Genomic DNA, 23,059 nt, shown 5'->3' on the forward strand with positions numbered 1-23,059 from the left:
GGACATTGGTTTTTATTCTTGTAAACAGTTGCATTAATAAGTTTATTTGTGTACAGAATGTCACAGCCTGACATTATTCCTTCATAAGGAGAGAAAAATATATTTAATCTGTTATAAATCTCGTAAAATTGTGTTGCTTTAAAAATCGGAAAAACAGACTATAAGGTGTCACTTACTAGTCTGCTTTTCTGTTGCACCTACATTAAAGTAGTGTGTCCACCATTAGTGATTGGGCAAGCTATAATAAAATACACCATTAAAAGACTGTTCAGATAAATTATTCACTCTGTGATTGAAAAAAGAAATATTCAATTTTGCCATTGTTATTTACTGTGAAAACCGAAATAGACTGACTGTTGTAGTAAAACGTGTTGGATAAGAAACATCAAAATTAGTCTAACATTGCTCACTCTATAAGAGATACTGATAACTAAGAACAGATACTGATAACTAACTAAGAATCTGCAGATAAAGGAACCACTAGGTGGCAGTGACCACAGTGTGCTGAAGTGGGATTTACTCAAAGAGGTAACTACCATCAGCGGTAAAGGGAAGGGTTTTTGCTTTCGTAAAGGTGACTACGGTGGTCTCAGACAGTATTTAAATTCTATACAGTGGGACCATCTGATGATGTTACCAAAAGCAAATTCAAAATGGGAAGCATTCAAAGAATTTTTCTTGAAAGCTACTAGGCTTTACATACCAACTAAAAAATATTGTTCAAGGTTTAGGCCTAAATGGATGTCAGATGAACTAATGAGACATGTGGCAGAGAAGAAAAATGCATGGGATACATATAAATTAATGGGTGACATGGAAGCCTATGATAGATATAAGCTGGTCTGTAACCAAGTCACAAAGGAGATTAAGCAGGCAAAGGCAGATTATGAGAAATCCTTGAAAAAGGATGCAAAGAAAAACAAAGAGTTCTTTACCTATGTAAACTCTAGAAGGAAAGGGATGAATCAGATTGTTCCACTGGATATTGATGGTTCAACTGTTGATGATTCTGCTCAGGTGGCTAACAAACTAAAGGAGTATTTTGCATCTACATTCACCCATGAGGAGTTATTCAGGGAGGGGAATGCCAGAGGTGAGTTAAACTGTGGCAGTAAGCTGGATGATTTTGTAATAACTGAGAGGAAAGTGGACGAGAATTTGTTGAAGATAAACGTAAAAAAGGCACCTGGGGTGGACTGGATCTATCCAGTTATATTAAAGGAGGCAGCAAAGGAAGTAAGCAAACCCTTAGCCATAATTATGAGAGCTTCCTTGGACTCAGGGGAGGTACCCATGGACTGGAGATGTGCAAATGTGATCCCAATTCACAAAGGAGGATCAAAGGGCAACACAAGTAATTATAGACCTATTAATTTAACTTCTGCACCAGGAACATTAATGGAGGCACTGGTTAAAGAAGCACTGCAAGATCATCTAGACAAGAATTCAGTTATAGCTTGGACACAGCATGGTTTTGTTAAGGGAAAGTCTTGCCTGACCAATTTCATTGGATACTATGATGTGGTCACAAAGGGAACTGGATGCAAGGAAAACTTTGATATCATATATTTGGACCTTAGAAAGGCTTTTGATACTGTTGCACATGGAAGACTATTGAACAAATCGGAGCAGTGTGGCATGGGAGGCAAATTGCTGCTGTGGATAAAGGGATGGTTGAGTGAGAGAAGACAGAGAGTGGTAATCAATGGACACTGCTCATCGTGGACTAATGTTATTAGTGGAGTCCCTGAAGGTTCAGTTTTGGGTCCATTGTTGTTTTCTGTATTTATTAGTTAGTTATTTGGCTTTTAGGAGCATTAGCAACTAAGGCCATATTGCTCCCAGATATGCGGTGGTCATTCCCTGACCTTTCCGCATCCTCCGTATTTGGTGGTGATGGGCTCAAACCCCCGGTCTAATCAAGAAGCGTGTGCTACGCACTGCTGCTCCTTCCCACCTGGCTATGGAGGCGCCTCTCTGTATTTATAAATGATGTTGATGATGGTATATCACACTTAATCTCCAAGTTTGCAGACAATACAAAGGTTGGCAGGGTTGTTAAGGACACTAATGACAGTACGCTGCTGCAACAGGATCTAGAAAAGTTGAGCAGATGGGCTGAAAGGTGGCAAATGAAGTTTAACATTGACAAATGTAAAGTACTACATATGGGAAGCAGCAACCCCAGAGTGACGTATCAACTCTGTGGTACTACGCTGACAGTGGTAGAGAACGAAAAGGACCTGGGGGTAATTGTACAGGCAGATATGAAGTTTTCTGAGCAGTGCAGACGGTCTGCAAGAGTAGCTCATAGTGTCAGTGATATACAGGAATTTTTCTAGCAGGGATAAGAAAGTGATTATCCCCTTATATAAGGCAATGGTCACGCCACACCTTGAGTACTGTATACAGGTCTGGAGGCCTAATTTTAAGAAGGATGTAGAGCTATTGGAATGAGTACAGAGAAGGGCAGCAAGATTAGTGAATGGAACAAAGGGTTGCTCTTATGAAGAAAGGCTTAAATTTTGCAAATTACAGTGTCTGGAGACTAGGCACCTGCGAGGTGATCTGATTGAGGTGTATAAAGTCTTGAATGGTTTGAGCATGCTCAATGCTGATGGAAGTCTTCCTCGTGCTCAGAATAATCATTTTACAGGGTATAAATTCAAATTGAGGAAAGACAGATGTACGATAGATGTGCGTAAGTTTGCCTTTAGCCAGCGGGTGGTTGGTTGGTGGAACAGACTTCCATCCCTTGTTGTGGAAGTTGATAGCCTAAATAAATTTAAGGCTGAGTTGGACAGGTACTTGGAATGAATGGAGGGGTGAAATGGGAGCGTTTTTTTTTTTTTTTTTTGGCTGATGCTGCATAAGCTTGCTTTCTTGCATCATAAGCCTATGCTAATGCTAACAGATCATGGAAAATGCATAGTTTGTCTGGTATTTCCCACACTTTTATTACTAGTTGGTTGGGTTTTATTGGCACATTAGCAACTAAGGCTATAATGCACCTTTATTACTAGTGATATCAAACACGGGAACTATGAAAGCTACCTTTCTATTTCTGATGTTTGTAATTTATATATCATTAAAAAAGTTTACTTTTCAAAAAGGAAAATAAACTGAGAAATACATATTTGCCACTAATTTATTGATCAAGAAAACAAAATATATATTTTACGGTTAAATCAATAGTGTATTTATTTAAATGAAAAATAGTGATTTAGGTATTTATGGCATTGACCAGTCATGTGTATAATTGTTCTTTTGGCATATAAATTTTCTATTTATATTGGTGTGTTATGGTTTCACTGAAAAATCCATACATTGGTTCAAGTATATGAGAAGAAAAAAATTGCAAAATTATAGTGGAACAGACCTTTTAAGACTTAAAGGGGGGGGGGGGTAATTTTTTCCCCAAAAATATGAAAATAGGTATTTATAGAAATTTTCTGATGATTTAGACTTTGATGAATACATTTAGCACTACTTATTATGATTTTCTGTTTAGAAAGATATAAAGTATTATGCTTTTATTCCAAAGTGTATTTTAGAGAATTAAACATTTTCGTTAGGTACGATTGTTATTATTATTGTTGGTTTTATGGTGCATTAGCATCTTAGGCTTTATTCCACCAGTGTATTATATCCATATAAGTGTGTGCTCGCAGGAAAATTTTCATGCCGAAAAACCTGGAATAATTCATGGGAGACTTCTCCACCTGAGATTAGCTAATGACTACAACCCTGATTGAAGAGGTCTTGAAGAATTACTGTACTGCAGCTGGATTTCATTCCAGACCTCTTTGAATTTTTCACTTATCTGAGTGAAACATGGCAACCATACTGTCACAGAGGACTTGTTAAGTAAGGCTAAGTTTCAATAAAAAGCTACCTGTATGTGGGTGTATTTACCTTTAATTGGCTGCATGGTAATAAAAACACTTCCCAGTGGCATAAAATTTTTTCCTGTTCTTCAGCTATATTGCATTACCTGCCTGCCTGTAAATCACAATACTCTTCAAAAAAAATCTAATCATTAAGTTTTCCATTAAGGGTTTTACAATTAACTGTAATTATCAAGTAAACAGACAACATAAATGTAAAAAACCACCAGATTAATGCTTAGAAAGAGTTGACGGTGTTCTTGGTTAACTTTCATTGCTGATTTCTGTTCTTTTATTTTAATTATTTTTTTTTTATTGATTTACTGAGTATTGCTGCAACCGTTATTCCATCTTTTAATTGCACTTCATCATGACACTTCACTATAATGTTTTGAGAGCAGTACTTATATTGTTCAATCCATGAATTAAGTGGTTGCAAAACCAAATTGTAGAAGTTTATAATGCATCTGCCATTGCATCTTTCTTTTTGAAAATATTTTTCTGCCATTCCTAATATATACATTGTAAAACAATGCATTTTCATAAGGATAGTCACTATCTTTTAAAGAAAATTAAAAAAAAGTTTCACAAAAAATGGAAAACATGCTTCTTAAACAATAATAAATAGATTCTCATTTCATAAATCAATAGAGATGTTATGGCAGATGCATAACAAACTTCTGCATGTTGGTTTTGAAAATGAGCCCTTGCAACCCTTTACAATAAATAAATAAATATTTCCATCACCTAAAATATTCACTGAAATCAGAATAGTATTCGTTGATTGAACAGTGTAAGTATTGCTCTCAAAACATCATAGTGAAGGGTCTTGTGGTGAAGTGTAATTAAAAGGTGGAACAGCAGCTGTAGCAAGGCTCAGTTTGCATGTTTCACATAGGCGTCTTTACGTGGTGAGCACTGCTTTCAGAGCAGTGAAGGTGCATTGGTCACTTTTTTTTTTCCGGTCTCCTGTAAAGTTTTTTGTATGCAAACACAATTTATAAAGTTGACCTAACCCAACATACCACCAGGTACTTGTAAGATTAAAGTGCTGCTTTGCATATGGATTTAAAATATATATAAATTAAACTTATAAGTACAATAATAACTCCTAACGTTTACAAGCATGCATTCTCAAATATTTTCTAGTAAAGTCAAATTTGACTATTGAAAGCTATTTGAGAAATAATAGTATTTAATAATAAAAAACATTTTATTACATGTTTTAAGGACATGAATAGTTATTGTTAATCAATAAAAGAAAACAATTATTTAAAAATAAGAAATACTATTACCTTTATGTGCAATGCTTGAACTTTAGTTTTGATCATCAGCAATGTTTTCCACTAGAATACATTAATTTATAAAATCTCTTGATAGACAATATTTTCGGTGTAGACATTCCTTGATGGAGTCCTGAAACTGCCTTGTTATATATATTTGTAAATTAACTCTTCATATTCTTTAATTTAGTAATAAAACATTAAAAAAATAAATAAAAATAAATGTATTTGAGCATGCTTGTTATAAATGTTAAGAGTTTTTACTGTGATTATACATTTAGTATACTTATATACAAAGCAGTATATAACACATATACAAAGCAGTCATTTTACTTTACTTGAAAGTATGTCAGATCCTGTGATTCCATTGTCTGTGATATTTGTGATCCAAGCAGATAGCAGAATGGAGGTTGCTTGTAAAGATTAAAAATGAGATTCCAGTTTAACATTCAGTGGTTAACACACATGAAACTCTTTTATTGAGTACACTACTGTTTAAACTGTTATCATTATGCTGAATCCTGATTTAAAATGGCAGTTAGTCATTTGCACAAATGCATCTATTAATTAATTTCATATTTAAAAATTGACTCATTAAATTCTGGTTAATATCATAACCTTGATTCTTGGTTGAGACTTTTTTAAATATTATATGATTTATGTTTGTGGATTCAAAGCTTAGGCCAATATAAAATAAATAAATTTTCTGTTTATACTCCAGGACGACTAAACGGTCAGAGGAGTTTACAAGATACACAGAATACAAGAAACAGCACCGTATTCAGCAGTCACGGGCTTGAACCCCGGTCATTCAAGGCACGTGTACTTATGCACCCGCGCGCCTGACCACTAGGCTACGGCGGCCTCATCATGAACAAACTTTGAAAACGTTTTTTTAACTGCTAAAAAATGTATAATAAATAATAAATGGAAACTTTTCTGTGGGCATGATTTCATGCTTGTTTTCAACAGGAGACATTCTTTCATCTCTCAGCTATTTATGTAGAAAGTTGCTTTTAAACCTGTTCATATAAAGATTCCTGTATTTATGTGAATTGATTCCTTTTAGTCATACTACTTCAGTTATTTTAGCTATCACATGCCAGTTGTCATGACAAAACTCTTTTAATTCCTATTTCTGCCAGTGTTCCATATCCTCACATTTTCTCTTGTGCTTTTTAAATTGCCATGACACAGCTCTTTCCCCCCCTCTCTCATTTGTTTATTCTGCCATTTGGGATAACTTTAGCAACAACAATGTAATTAAAAGCAGGATATGTAGTCTCACATCACAGCTATATATGATAGGAGCATGCAACTAACCAAGTATTTTAATAAGATCATCTTATAACAGTAATTAGATAAAACCGATTCTACTGGTTTTGCACATTCAGTGGTTGACACACAGTTTAGTTACTGCTATACTTTGGACTTGTTTTCCATATGATATCACATATTATTTGACTTTGTGCATTAAACCTTGATGATCAAACTTCTGCATTATTAAAAGTGCCCTCCTGTTAGTCACGGATAGCACAATGGCTATGGTCACTGTTCTTTTGCACATAATTTTAAATATTATACAGATCTGTAAAAGATGTAACACGTGGCATTATTTCTCATACAGAGCTATGTAATATTTGCTAAGAATTGGTGGTTTAATAATTTTTAAAGCAGCTTAAAATTTTTATCAACCAATGAACCTTCAGATTTTTTTTCAGATTGTTAAAGCATGTAACTGGTCACTTATTACTAACAGTGAAGAGATTAGAATAGTATGTCAAGAGGTCATTAAAGAAAAAAAGAAAGCAGTAAGTATTAAATTTCAGTTATTAGAAATTAAATTAATCACTGTGAAGTGCCATTAAAGTTACTTTTTTTTTTCTTATAATGGCTTATTCATTCTTTTTTAAATAACTAATTTTAGCACTTATAGAGAGAACCTCTTCATTTGTGAGTGTAATACTCCTGAAGAAGCCTGAAATTAGTAAATCTGCAAGCAGAGAAAGCCTACAGAAATTAGAGTAGTAGGTTTATGTCTTGAAAAATGTTATTGAAATTTTCTTTTGTAATATATTTTACCTTAAAAGAGCATATCAGTGATATTGCAAAATATTTTTGAAGAAAATATATTTTAGTATTAGAACATTGTGTGCTGTAATGTAAAATAAAACAAATTCTATTTTACATTATAACATAAATATATTAATAATAACTAATGAACCTTGGATTTTTGAAAAAATCTGGCAATGCTGGATTATGTTGGTTTCTTATGTATAATTTTGTAGATTTTTGTAGATATTTATTGCAGCTTAAAACTCTCATTCGAATGCCGGTAAGTTAATTTTTATCCTTATCACACCTGCTTGATTGTTGCAATTCCCTATATTGGCTTGGTGAATTTCTCATTCTCTCTTCAGCCCTGAGATTTTCAGATCCTTCTCAATCTTTGGCCATCCCGAACTGAAAGTCTGTGGGGTGTTTTTCTTACCCCCCACTTTTCTGCAACAAGCATTAAAGAAGTTCATAAACAGTTAGAAAGTGACCCATTCTTATTTGCCTTCCAAAATATTAGCAAATGTTGCTTCTTTTTTTCAGTATGAAGAATTAAATGAACAATAAACAAACATGATTATTTGATCAAAATTCCCTGTGGTTTTGCCACACAAGAGAGATTTCCAGATTCTCCATCATCATTAGTAATTCAGATTTGTGATTGGCCAGTTCCTCTGATGACCTGTCTCCACCTTTGTCTCTCCTGTGCTGTTTGTTTTAGTTCCTCAAAAATTTCGAAGTCCTGCTTCATCCAACGTCTCGATGAAGGTATGTTTTGGTCTTCCCTAGGACGTTTTCCCTCCACAGTCCCTTCCATGGCATCCAGAAACAAACCACCATGTTGAATCACGTGGCTGACCCATTTGAGCCTAGTTGATCTTTTTATTTTACCTAGAATTTTCCTTTGTTCTTGGACATGTCTTAATACTTCCACATTTGACACTTTTTCAGTCCATTTAATTTTTTCCATCCTGCATCAGCACCCACACCTTGAAATCCTCAAATCTCTTTTTTGTGTTTCTTTATAAGAATCCATTTCTCTGCATATAGAGCTACTGACCAGGTATATTATGTCATTATTATCTTCCTAATTTCCTGTGACATCTTCTGTATAATCAACGATAATTTATTTTTGAAAGATTGTCTTGCCATTGTAATTCTGGTTTGAATCTCAGTTTGACATAAAATGCCCTGTGCAAATAACTGCCTCAGATACTTAAAGTGATCTACCTGTTCTATTCTTACTCAATTGATCTCTATTCAGAAAGGAATCTGCCTTTTACCAATCGTCATTGCCTTTGTTTTCATGATGTTTATCTTCATTCCATACTTCAGTACTTTCTTATTTAGTCTTCTGATAATTTTTTGCAGCATAGCAGAGCAACCTGCTAGTATGGCCTGATCGTCTGCAAACTTAATAACCTGTACGTACTTTTCACCTATTTTAACCTCCCACTTCTTATTCCCAAGTGCCTCCTTTATTATCACTTCAGCAAAAGCATTGAAAAATCCAGGTGAAAGTAAGCATCCCTGTCTTACTCCCTTTTTAACTTTAACTTTTTCTGTCAGTTCTCCCTTCACTCTTATCATCACAATTTGTCTTCTATATAAGTCATATGAAGGGTTTCCGAAAAGTAAGGTAGCACGTTTTTTTTTCTTAATAATGGTGAAAGGGAATGAGATGAAACATGGTGGACAGATAGACCTGTTAATAACGTTCAAAAAGACCACCAGTGTAGTGTTGTGATACTGTTGCCTCACAACAGATTCCAGTTGCAAAATAGTGGCTACCATGCGAGTGTAGTCCAAAACAGGTGTTCATGAAGTTATTTGCTTTTTGCAAGCAAAAGGGTCTTCACTAAGTGACATTCACTGTGAACTGGTTGCTGTGTATAGTGAAAAGGTGATGACAAAGAAGCAGGTATGTTTTTGATGCAATGAATTTAAAGCGGGCCATGTTGACATTGAAGATCGACATCGGGCGGGCAGGCCTTCATTGAGCAAGACAGAAGACAACATTTCATGCATTAAGGCCATCGTTCTTGAAAACATGTGAGTGAAACTGCGTGAAATTGCACAAATAGTGAACATGAGTAAGCCGACTGTTCACAATTTCCTTGGCTTTCGAAAAGTGTGCTGCCACTGGGCGCTCTGACAATTGTCAGAGGGAGGACAAAACAAAACGCATGGGATGTCTAGAGAACCCGTTGTGATACAGCAATGGAGAGGATTTTCTCACTTGCATAGTGACAGCAGATGAAACGTAGGTTCATCACTTTACCCCGGAGAGCAAACAAGACTCCATGACCTGGAAACATCCACAATCTCCTGTGCGCAAAAAATTCTAAACTGTTCCCAGTGTCTGACAAGTCATGGCCACAATGTTTGGGGACCACCAAGGCATTCTGTTAGTGGATTTCTTGCCGAAGGGAGGAACAATCAATGCACAGCTTTACTGTGAAACATTGGAAAAACTGAAAACCAAAATTCAACACAAACGACCAGGACTCCTGAGAAGCGGCGTGATTTTTTTGTATGACGACGCAACTCCACACACTGCCCACACTACTCGTGAATGGTTGTGCCATAATTGTTGGGAAACTCTGTCACATCCTCCCTACAGCCCAGACTTAGCACCTTCAGACTTCCATTTGTTCAGCCCTCTGTAAAAACACCTCTCAGGAAAGCATTTCATCGTGGATGAGGAAGTTCATCAGGCGGTGCGATGTGGGCACAGACTTCTTCAGTACTGGTATTGATAAACTGATCCATTGTTGGGACAAGTGCATCAATAAAACTGGAGACTTTGTGGAGAAGTGCATGTTCACTTATTTCTTGGTGTGCAATTTCAACTTCGTATTATTAAACTCCATCGAGAGAAAAAATGTGTTACCTTACCTTTTGGAAACCCCTCGTAGATCAGTCCAGTAATCTTCTTGCATCCAGTTTTCTCAAACAATGGGAACAGTTCTCTCCAGATTACTCTATCAAACTCCTTGTAATTCACAAAACACACATAGAGGTTTCTTCCCATGTTATACATTTTCTCTCCCAACACTCTCAATGTTCCAATAGCATCTCTCGTTGATCTCTCTCTACGAAAACCGCACTGAGTCATCCAGAAATTGTTCAGTTTGACTCTCTATATGGACTTTGATAACTTCAGCAGAATCTTGGATGCATGGATAATAAGACTTATAGTTCTGTAATCTTGACATACTGTTAGTGTCATCTTCTTGGGTATGGGAATTATGATTAATGTGCAGAATTCCTCCGGCCAACGCTCATCCCTGTGTGTGTCTTCCTTATCAGTTCAAATAAGGCTTTCTTCAGATTTTCTCCACTGTTTAAAAGCTCTGCAGGTATGTTGTCAATTCCTTGTGCTTTGTTATTGCTAAGAGACTTTAAGGCTTGTTGAAGTCTTTAGATATTTTCTCCTCCATGTTTTCTTGTTCTTTTCCATGTGTACATGCTTAAATCTTCATAAAGTTCTTCAGTGTATCTCCTCCATCTTTCCTTTTGTTCTTTGAAATTCACTAATGTCATTCCCTTTTCATCCCGCATTGTCCATCCGACTTTGTTGTTCGAACATTTCAATCTCTGCCCACCACTGTTCTTTTGCCTTCCTACACTCCTACGATAGTTCCTTTGGTGATCATAATTTTTTTGGCTATTCAGTCTCCTCCTCATCCATTTTCTGCAGTAAAATATCTGTGATCCAAATCTTCTTTCTAATTTTTTCACTCTTCCCAGAGCCTCCGATGCAGCTTTACAAGTCTCCTCAGTATCAATAACATTGGTCAGATCTTGAAACACATTTTTTTGCACTCTCCTCTTTAAATTTCTCAGTGTTCCATCTCATGAATGATTTCCTTTTATTCAGGCACTTCAATTGTAGTTCCACATTCATCTTCACAAGTGAGTGGTCTGAACCGCTGTCCACTCCCGGATAGAACGTTGCTTCTTTTTTTTTTACTTGGTCACTCTGTTTAACTAAAATGTAGTCAATTTGGTAGTACACCTTCATGAGTCACCAGGATTCTTCCATGTATATCTTCTGCAGAGTGGTGCCTTAAACCATGTATTTGCTACCATTAGCCTCTCTTCTGTACAAAACTCCACTAAGTATTGATCTCTTGTGTTTCTCACACCTAGACCAAAGTTCCCCACAGTCTTTTCTTCCCTTCTTTCTCCAACCACTACATTCCAATCTCCCATAATTATTACATTTCTTGGATCTGCTTTTCCTTATTAATTTCTTCAGCTGTTTATATGTCTTTTAGACCAATTCATCAGCACTATTTGAGGTTTGCATATCAACTTGTGTATGTACCATGTCAACCGGATTTGCCACAAATCTGACCATGATAAGTCTATGTCCTATCAATACCACATCTATTAGTGCTCTCATGAATCTTCTTGTCCTAATTATCCTAATTATTGCCGCCACTACTTCCAGAATGCATAACTTTATAGCCTCCACTTACAAATTCACCCACTTCACTCCATCTTGTCTCCGCCACTCCAAGCACATCAATACCATTCCTGTGCATTTCTCTTTTGACACTCTCCAGCTTTCCACATTTCAATATCATTCGTAAGTTACATATCCCGATTCCACAACGAATATTTCGCATATTGACTAATTGACTACCTGGAAAAATAAGGCTTTCCAGGTAGTCAATTAGTGACGTTGGACCCCCTGCTGGGTCCAACGTCACCATCAGCATTCTGTTGTGTTATGATGATTTCGTAGCTGCCAGACCTTTCAGACTTCTCTAGCTTTTATTTATTTATTTAATTTTTTTTTAATAATTTTAAATTATAGCTAGATGAAATGTTAAGTATTTACATTATGCTTTAGTATAGGCAAACAATCAGCTGACCGTTAGAATGAAGAATGCTCCAACTGTCAAAATAAACACATCTGTAAGTAGTTAAATACTACCTGATATCGTGAAGAAACCCTCGACCCTACTACAATGTAACTTCATTAACAAGATGATCACCAAGAAAATAAAATAACTCTTCTTAATACCACATTTTGAACATAAAATTGAGGAGCACATATTGACCACATTTAGCATAGACAGCAGCTAGTAGTTCCACATTCTTAGCTCTTTGAAATCAAGTATTATTCCTTACCTCCATAAGAAGAATGCTCTAGTTGGCATAACCTTACAGAACAAGCCTTGCTGTCAAAGACTTGTTCCAGCTTGTTTCCTTCCTCTCTTTGATTATATTAACTCTAACTCATCCATTTTCACTTGCACAAAGCGACATACAAGATATTGCCAGCTTTGTGATTCATTTACTACTGTATTCAGTAAATATGTCTTGATTATTTTATAGAACTGTGGCAAACCCAAATACAGTATCCCTATTTATATACCCACCTGCTTCATATTGTATGGTGCAAATACAAAGGGTACTAGGAAAGTTTTGCAATATGACGCAACAATGAATCACAGGAAGCTGCTTGTTGCTGCGTGTTGAGACATGTTCATACGTTCATAGTAGCCGCCGCGCCAATTCGATGGGCTCAGTTATTCATTAGTAGTGAGAGTGTACAGTGCTTGCGATGGCATCGTGGTCACGAAATGAGATAAGGACAGTTTTGCGGTATAATTTCGTGCATGGTTTAACCATAGACCAGTGCTTAGAAGAAATGACTCTTGCACTAGATGATGCTTGTCCACATCGTACAACGATATTCAGGTGGTATAGAGAATTCCAAAGGGGAAATTTCACTCTGGAGGATTCTGAGAGGCCGGGAAGGCCACGAACGTCAGTTACGGAGGAAAACATTACTGCTGTGAGGAAAATGCTTGACGAAAACAGGCGAGTGACCTAAAAACAGATAGAGGATACTTTGGGCCTAAATGCACCAGCAATTCGTTCGATTCTGCAAGATCATTTGCACGTGAAGAAACTTTGTTCTCTCTGGGTGCCGCATCAACTGACTGAAGAGCAGATGACACGACGTGTGACTTGGTGCTGGGAGATGTTAAAAAAGTTTGATAAGGGACAATCTCGGTATGTGAGCAACATCGTGACAGGTGACGAGACTTGGCTGTACTATTACGATCTGCCGACCAAGGCTCAAAACAAAGTTTGGGTCTTTGATGATGACGACACACCCGTAATTGTCAGAAAATCCCGATCTGTAAAGAAGAAAATGATAGCTGTATTTTTCAAATCGAGTGGAATTGTGGAACGTGTCGTTTTGGACGACATGAAGTGGTATACTGAACAATGCCTGCCTAAAGTCATTGGATCTATGAAGAACCTGCGGCCAAAGTCAAGAATGGACACCTGGTACCTCCATCACGATAATGCTGCAGCTCACTGCGCCAACGCCTGCACCGAATATTTGACCACGACAGGACTGAAACTTCTCGAGCACCCTCCCCACAGTCCAGACCTTGCTCCCTGCGACTTTGCACTGTTCCCGCATGTGAAAATGAAGCTAAAAGGGAGGCAGTTTTCCAGTGATGAGGACCTACGGGCTTGGGACAACGAGTGTGCTTTACTCCCTAGTGAAACTTGGCAGAACTGGTTTAAAGATTGGTTTCGGAGGATGGAGAGATGTATTGAATGTAGAGGAAATTACTTTGAAAAAATTAAATAAACAAAGCTGTATTGCAAAACTTTCCTAGTACCCTTTGTATATGATGGTGTTACTCAACATGAAGTGAAAGGGTAGATGTATCTAATGAAGTGGCCACTCAGAGTAAGTATGACCATGAAAAATTTTGCAATGACTTGCTTCCCAAAATGTGCTACCTGATGCCAATCAAACTCATCCTGTGATATGATTGGATGATTCAATGATAATTAGACTGCATACAGATATCTCTCATTGGTTGCTCCTAATTATGACTGACAGCTGTTGCCACCAAAACTCTATGTCATATAAACTTTTAAAGCAAGTTCTTTCCCTAACTTAGAATGTGATCATTGGGAAACTTTTCATGGCTGCCAAAGCAGCAATCACAGGAAAGTTCCCTGAGGTGAATGACTTGCTATAATTGCCAAGACCACAATTGAGGAATGCATCACAACAAAGTTGCCAAAACAGTTGCTTGCATCATATTCTAAACCTGAAATTTGGAAGGAAAAAAAAAAGTTTGTTTTTCACATTGAATGATAGTAGTTGCCAATCATCACAAGGAGCAACATGTATCATAGATGTTTAATTATCAATAAGCCATCCAATCATATCATAGTGTGAGTTTGGTTCATCAGCAAACCTGCTGCTACAGTATTCTTTGAGAGGGCAAGGGGCAGATATATCTTCACTGAGGTACTTCTATTTCAAAACACCATCTTGAAACAAATGGCTGCCACTAATTATACATGAATTTATTTGGTGCTCTTCTGTTTACAATCTGATTGAAGCAAAATTTACAGGTCTTGTTAGTTGGTATGACGGCATATTACCAGGGATATTTTCATTTTGACCCGACATCTTTAAACAGGATGGTAACCATTCAATATAAGCCACACCAGTTTATAACTTGTTTACAGTTTATCCAAATGAAATTTAGAACACTTTAGGTGGAAGGGGATGACACACACTATAATGGGTTACATGTCTTTCAGTCCATCTTGAAAATGGATGCTTTCTATTTGAATTATGAGTATGTTATATATGTGTGTGTAAGTGACAGGTAATTTATAATTAGACAGTAAAATAAAATATTTTTTGCAAAATACTTTTATTATATTTTCCATAAAAAATTAAAAATAGGTTCTTAGTAATACATTATGAAAAAAAAAATTATAATCTGCTATGAATTAAGATTCTAGATCAATAAAGCAAATTTTTTATTGATCCAGAATCTGATTCCCTTTCTGAATCACTACTTTCTGCCAACCTTCATTACAAAAAAGCAATCAATGACATAAAAACAACTGGAATAACTACTTAAGGAAAAAAAGTTCAAACGTATTAATTTTCAATTATATTTCATAATTGGGTCTGATGTAGTTGAGTGGTCATGAGAAAGAGTGCAGAAGGACATTCTCTTTGAGTAGACCGTGTTCAAACCCATGTGATAACTTAATACAATTAACATTGTACTCATAATTTATTATGAACTACTGCAATCTGATGATTGCACCAGATTATAAACAAGAACAAATTTTTAATCAAATGATGAAAAACAAACATACCAACACCAGTCTCCAAAGAAATCCTGTCATTTGCAAAAAATAAAGCACATGTTGTTTGTATTCTGGGTGCGAGGTTAGCCTGTGCAGTCTGGGTGCGAGGTTAGCCTGTGCGGTATTTGCTCCTTAAAGCTCTTCAAACAGAGAAGTTTTTCCTGATTTATTTTCTGCTTTATTAGTTTAAATTGTCATATTAACTTATTTTCTAGAGTGGCTTTATATTCCTAGTTACGATACTTAGTTTAAAGTTTAACTTAGACAGAGATTTTGTAGATATTACTTAGTATCGGTAACGGTATCAAATCCACGTGTCACAAATTGAACGAGACGTCTTTTTTTTTTTTTTTTTTTTTAACCAAATTTAGTCGATTTATTAACCAACTGTTATATCAAATTATCTTCTATAAGTAGATTATAGACCTAGTCAGGATCCTTAGTTTATTCTAAATTGAGATAGTGAGATTTGGAAGCTAATCAATACTTACGAGTCCGTAGAAATACCGTTCGTGAATTCCCGCCATTTTTACATGATAGCATAAGCTTAGTGTCGTATAGTGCATAATATAATATTGTCAATTAATCAGTAAATATATTAATCTTGATAAACTTTATTGTCAATTAAATTGTACTTTTAACTCTATATATATATATATATATATATATATATAACGACTTAATCGTAACAAATAATTAATACATAACTATAGTGGTACACGTGATACGGAAGTTGTAAAAGGGAACTCGTAGAAAACACTAGATACCGAAAAAATATATATATGACATAACTGTTTTGGGATATAACTTAAGGATTTAATTTTTGTTTTGAATTTTATTGAATTAAATCGGAATCATGACTCTGACCAGAGCAGCAAAGCAAAAGGCTCAAACTAATGGGAGTGCTGTGGTTCAGGGGAGAACTGAGGGGGGCAGTTGCCCTCTGAATCACAGTCTATTAAAATGCACTGTTTGCTTGATGTTTGCGGAGCAGTCGGGTACAGGACATGATACTGCCGAGGGGGATGTCTTTGTGTGTGCACGATGTAAGGAGTGCAAGGAAATCAGGCGACAACTCAGCGTTGTTATGGGCCTTTATGAGAGCTTGAAGGACAGGGTGGATGCCCTCGAAGGAAATAAATTGAGGGGCCCATCAAGCTCTCAGCTGCCCACATCAACGCCAGAGCTTGCACTTGGTCATCAGGCAACACAGAAGCAGCCCCCTAGGCAGAATGCGCTGGTCCCACAGGAACTAGTAGTTGTTGGTGACTCTATTGTCAGGGAAACAGGGAACATACTTTGTAAAAAGGATAGATGGAATAGGACCAGGGTATGTCTGCCAGGGGCAAAGATTGATGACGTTGTAGAGCGGATATCATCTTTTAAGGGCACAAAAGGTGATATAGTTGTACACGTTGGCACTAATGATATTAAGAGTAGGAGACCGGCGGAATTACTTAGCAAGTACAGGTCACTGTTGAAAAAAAGCCGTGAATTAGGATTGAACTTGAAAGTGTCTGCAATTCTGCCCAGACACGATAGGAGGGAGTATATGATGAGAGACTTGTCGATCAATTCGGCCCTGGAGGGATTGTGCAAGGCTCAAGGGGTAGAATTTTTTTCAGCCTGGACTGTACTTGTTAACAGGAGAGATTGCTTCTACAGGGATGGGATACACTTAAATAGAAAGGGTGCAAGAATTTTTGCTGATGCTGTCGAGGCAGTGTTAGGTGGGTCGGAAAACTGCTAGTTGGGGGGGATACAAGGACTAATAGATTAACAGTAGCCAGTGGCAGAGGTGGAAGTGATTCTTGCACTGCTTCTATTGAAATGAGCAGAAGTCTGAAAAACAAGATGCAGGATATTTCAGAGACTGCTGGTAGTCATTGCGGTACAAGTAAACACATGGGTTGTGTTAGGGTAGCTAAGAATAGAAACAGGTGCATGTATACCTGCGTGTACACCAATGCTAGGAGTTTGGTAAATAAATTTGATGAATTTGAGGTATTGCTCAAAACATCAAACGCAGATATTGTTGGGATATCAGAGACGTGGTGTCACACAGATATAAGTAATGCGGAACTGGAATTTGGGGAATACAATGTGTATAGAAAGGATAGACAGGACAGGAGGGGAGGAGGGGTTATGCTATTAATTAAGAAACACAAAGTCCAAGGAAGTGAAGCCAGTCGACATCGATGGACAGGGCAGTGTCGAGTCAGTTTGGTGTGACATAAGCATAGGGAAATCAAAATTGAGAGTAGGAGTGTGCTATAGGCCTAATGACTCTGATGAGTATAATAAGATATTGTACAGGGAAATAGAGTGGGCCAGTAAATCAGAGAGTCTTATAATGGGGGACTTTAATTTCCCAGATATTGACTGGAATTTGTGGGTTGGTCACTCTCACACTAGCAAGACTTTTGTGGATTTATTGGATGATTGTTTCCTACATCAGCATGTTCATGAGGCAACAAGAGGGAGCAATACTCTTGATCTGATTATCAGTAGTGATTCTTCATGCATTAAGAACCTGCAGATAAATGAACCACTAGGTGGCAGTGATCACAGTGTGTTGAAGTGGGATTTACTCAAGGAGGTAACTACCATCAGAGGTAAAGGGAAGGGTTTTTGTTTTCGTAAAGGCGACTATGATGGTCTGAGACAGTATTTAAATTCTATACAGTGGGACCAACTGATGATGTTACCAACAGCAAACTCAAAATGGGAAGCATTCAAGGAACTAATCTTGGAGGCTACCAGGCTTTACATACCAACTAAGAAATATTGTTCAAGGTTTAGGCCTAAATGGTTGTCAGATGAACTAATGAGACATGTGGCAGAGAAGAAAAATGCATGGGATACGTACAAATTAATGGGTGACATGGAAGCCTATGATAGATATAACTTGGTCTGTAACCAAGTCACAAAGGAGATTAGGCAGGCAAAGGCAGACTATGAAAAATCCTTGGCAAAGGATGCAAAGAAAAACAGAAAAGAGTTCTTTACATACTTGAACTCGAAAAGGAAAGGGATGAATCAGATTGGTCCACTGGATATTGATGGTTCAACAGTTGAGGATCCTGCTCAGGTGGCTAACAATCTAAACGAGTATTTTGCATCTACATTCACGCATGAGGAGTTATTCAGGAAGGAGAATGATGTAGGTAAAGTAAACATTGGCAGTGAGCTGGATGATTTTGTAATAACTGAGAGGAAAGTGGAGGAGAGATTGTTGAGGATAAACATAAAAAAGGCACCTGGGGTGGATGGGATCTATCCAGTTATATTAAAGGAGGCAGCAAAGGAAGTATGCAAACCCCTAGCCATAATTATGAGAGCTTCTTTGGACTCAGGGGAGGTACCCATAGACTGGAGATGTGCAAATGTAACCCCAATTCACAAAGGAGGATCAAAGGCTGACACAAGTAATTATAGACCTGTTAGTTTAACTTCTGTTCCAGGTAAATTAATGGAGGCACTGGTTAAAGAAGCACTGCAGGATCATCTAGACAAGAATTCAGTTATAGCTCAGACACAGCATGGTTTTGTTAAGGGCAGGTCTTGCCTGACCAATTTGATTGGATACTATGATGTAGTCACAAAAGAACTGGATGCAGGAAATAACTTTGATATTATATATTTGGATCTTAGAAAGGCTTTTGATACTGTTGCACATTGAAGACTGCTGCACAAATTGGAGCAGTGTGGAATTGGAGGCAAATTGCTGCTATGGATAAGAGGATGGTTGAGTGGCAGAAGACAGAGAGTGGTAATCAATGGACACTGCTCAACGTGGACTAATGTTATTAGTGGAGTTCCTCAAGGTTCAGTGTTGGGTCCGTTGTTGTTTTCGATGTTTATGAATGATATTGATGATGGGATATCAAGTTTAATGTCCAAGTTTGCAGATGATACAAAGGTTGGCAGGGTCGTTAAGGACAATACTGACGCTATGCTGCTGCAACAGGATCTGGAAAGGTCGAACAGATGGGCTGAGAGGTGGCAAATGAAGTTTAACATCGACAAATGTAAAGTACTACATATGGGAAACAGTAACCCCAGAGCAACGTATCAACTCTGTGGTACTACACTGACAGTGGTGGAGATTGAAAAGGACCTGGGGGTAATTGTGCAAGCAGATATGAAGTTCTCTGAGCAGTGCAGACGAGCTGCAAGAGTAGCTCATGGTGTCTTGTCAATGATATACAGGAATTTTTCTAGCAGGGATAAGGAGGTGATTATTCCCTTGTATAAGGCAATGGTTAGGCCACATCTTGAGTACTGTATACAGGTCTGGAGGCCTCATTTCAAGAAGGATGTAGAGCTGCTGGAACGGGTACAGAGAAGGGCAACAAGATTAGTGAATGGAACAAAGGGTTGCTCTTACGAAGAAAGGCTTAAGTTTTGCAAATTACAGAGTCTGGAGACTAGGCACCGGCGAGGTGATCTGATAGAGGTGTATAAGGCTTTGAATGGTTTGAGCATGCTCAATGCCAATGGGATTCTTCATCTTTCTCAGAATAATCACCTCAGAGGGCATAAATTCAAATTGAGGAAGGACGGATGTCGGATAGATGTGCGGAAATTTGCCTTTGGCCAGCGGGTGGTTGGTTGGCGGAACCGACTTCCATCACTTGTTGTTGAAGTTGATAGCCTAAACAAATTTAAAGCTCAACTGGACAGGTATTTCGAACGAACGGAGGGGTGAAATGGGAGTGTTTTTTTTTTTTTTTTTGGCTGATGCTGAATAAGCTTGCTTTCTTGCATCATATGCCTCTGCTAATGCTAATGCTATTGAAGTGATAAATATAGAACCATCTAGTGAGCATTTATTTGCATCCAGAACAAAACAAAATCATCAAAAAGCACAGTGCACATAACCAGATATGGTTGTATTGATTTGATTTTAGGACATTTGCCTGTACTGCAAACAAGCAAGTAGGTAAACCTATTTCACTGTGTTGCTCTTTAGAATAAATTTTAATGCTGTAAAATGTTGGATATATTTATTTCAAATTTATAATCTACAATGATGCTACTTCTAGGTTAGGAAATATAAAAATGGACATGTTAAATATATGGAGAGACTTGTAAGAGCGGTAAAAAAAAGAACAAGTAATAGAATTTCAGAATCACCAATTGAGGAAATGTTGATTCAGTTGCTCAAAGAAGAAACAAGAAGTGAAGAAAATCTCTGACTATTTTGAATTGATAAAAAAAAAATAACTTTTAGAAGAACATGTAACCCGATGCTAAAAAGAGCAGTGCAATTACTGTTTGAATTATTTGCTTTATTTCATAGGTATTCACTTTGTTTATGTTAATACCACCTGTATATTCTGTATAAGTACCATGTATATTTATTGCTGTATTTAGCCTATAATATAGTGTTTTCTAGTTACCTTAACTAGAAAATTTGCATTTTGTAAATAAACTGATTTTTATTTTCAATGTAATATTGCCATGTACTTTAATTCAATGAAAATTTAATGCTCTTGTTATTTGCCAAATAGTATGTCTTTCATTTAGGCCAAAAGTGTTTGTTAATCAAGGTATTTTAAAATAAGCTAATGGGCAGTTCAGACTAAAATTTTTCAATGATGAATGAAGTGTGCTATCTAGTTCTCAGAGACCAACTTCTTCTAACTGTCATATAATCATATCCTAATTAGGGAAAACTAAGTTATTTAGCATCTTGTGTATATATGAATTCCAAAAGATAAAAATAAAAATTACCATCAGAGAAGCTCTTCCACTGCTTTACAACTTGGGGAAATTAAAAGATGCCTTACAAAAGCAGTTTCAAAAATTTTCTGATATAAATTCTATGAATTTAAATACATATACAGCAGAATGCAACAAAATACAAAAACTTATTTAGTTGATATATTTTTTTCTCTTTTTTTTTTTTTTTTTAACTGATATAAGTGCTAGCAAGGTTTATATACCTTTGTCTTTAGTATGGCAGTTGATAGATTACAGTTCTGTAACATTTTGGGAATAAGAAGCAATGCTATAATATCATCATTGATGGTATATTCATCATCAAAGTCAAATTGCTGTCTTATATGGTCTCCAACTATGGGATCAAAAACTATTACCTCCGAAATGCGATCAGTGGAACAAGAATTGAATTTCAGAATGGTAATTTTATCTCCAAAAAACTGACTTTGTTTTGTAGTAGTCGTAGTAATCCATATTTTCAGAATAATGCCGATTGCATCTTATCTTTTGACACAAAAACCATTCACTTTATGAATACAAGGAACTTGCCATGATAGTGTACAAGCTACTTACAATTCCTTGACTTCTTCCACATTTCATTGATAATTACAATGAAATTCCTGTACTTATGGCCCAAGGTTTGGGCCATAAGTACAGGAATTCCCTGACTTACGGAAATTCGACTTTACGTAAGTTTTTGCCAGCCGGTGAAAACTTAAAAAAATCGTTGAAACATATTTTGCATCCCATAGAAATAAATGGAGGTATCGTGAAAATATTGTAATGTGAACCCAATAACACATTGTGGGGGGGGGGGGGTGAAGGAGTTCTTGGTTCGTTCTGTCCTTGGAAGTTGAAAATTTTGCTATATTACTAATCTGTTTCTCTCTCTAAAAGGTCATATTTATAATGGAAATTGCACTACCCTTTCATCGTTATCATATGTTCCCATTATAAGAATCAATTTTGAAAGCCTTTGTGATATTTTTCTAAAGCACGTTTCTGGAGGTCACAACCAAAAAACAATAAAAAGAATTTGCACTTTCCCATTTATTGGGCTTTTCTGTTAGTGCATCTAATTATAAACAGGTAGTAAGTTCTATCTTATTGCATTTGCGATAATACTGATAACTGGAATTGTGTGGGTTTTTAAGCTATTATGGTTAAATGTGTTCCCTCTTCACTGAAACCTTCAATCATAAAAAACAAATTTTCAGAAAATTCTCTTCATTCCTGTTTACGTACTACAATAATGAAGGGAAAGTGACCAATGAAAAGTGCAAGTGGTGGTAGTGCCAGGAAACAAAACAAAATTGATTTAGAAATGAAGATGAAAATGATTAATAAAGACGAAGCAGGACAAAGTTTGTCATCTATTGGAAGAGAATTAGGTCTGGCTGCTTTAACAGTGAATACTATTTTAAACGACTGCGTGTATAAAAGAACATGTCGAAGGATCAATGCACTTAAGATCAACAGTGATCACAAAACAGCATTCAGTTTGTATATCAAAGATGGAACAGCTGTTAATAATATGGATAGAAAATCAGATTTATAAGCGAGTGCCCCTGAGTCTAATGACCATTCAAGCAAAAGCAAGAAATATTTATGAAGATATATTTATCTTCATATATTTATGAAGAGGGTAAGTACGGAGAGCCCCAACCCAAGTTCGTGGCAAGCAACGGGTGGTTTAATAGGTTCAAGCATTACGCTGGTTTCCATGTTAATGAAGTCTCCAGTGACGATTCTGCAGCTGCAGAGAAATTTTGTGATGGAATTTTGGAAAAAAATTATTGATGAAGGCAGCTATTCAACACAGAAAATTTATAATGTTGACGAGACTGCTCTATTGGAAAAAAAATGCTGGATCGAACATGCATTGCCAAAGAAGAAAATACAATGTCAGGTTTCAAGGCATCAAAAGATAGCACCACA

The 23,059-nt window shown here is 36.6% G+C and overlaps 1 protein-coding gene across 1 annotated transcript in view; it reads left to right on the forward strand.

The window, feature by feature from the left end:
* The window catches only part of LOC150079775 (glutamyl-tRNA(Gln) amidotransferase subunit B, mitochondrial-like), a 64,750-nt gene extending 44,016 nt beyond the window's left edge, over positions 1–20,734 (forward strand). Inside the window, exons 11-12 of the mRNA XM_090383231.1 lie at positions 6,892–6,981; positions 20,443–20,734. Of these exons, the coding sequence (XP_090239357.1) occupies positions 6,892–6,981; positions 20,443–20,595 (243 nt within the window). The 3' untranslated portion in view covers positions 20,596–20,734. The remainder of the gene's footprint in view (positions 1–6,891; positions 6,982–20,442) is intronic.
* Positions 20,735–23,059: the final 2,325 nt, after the last annotated feature.

Source organism: Mastigoproctus giganteus, chromosome 10, assembly GCF_048544385.1.
Source record: "Mastigoproctus giganteus isolate SK-2022 chromosome 10, ASM4854438v1, whole genome shotgun sequence".
NCBI classification, from domain to species: domain Eukaryota; kingdom Metazoa; phylum Arthropoda; class Arachnida; order Uropygi; family Thelyphonidae; genus Mastigoproctus; species Mastigoproctus giganteus.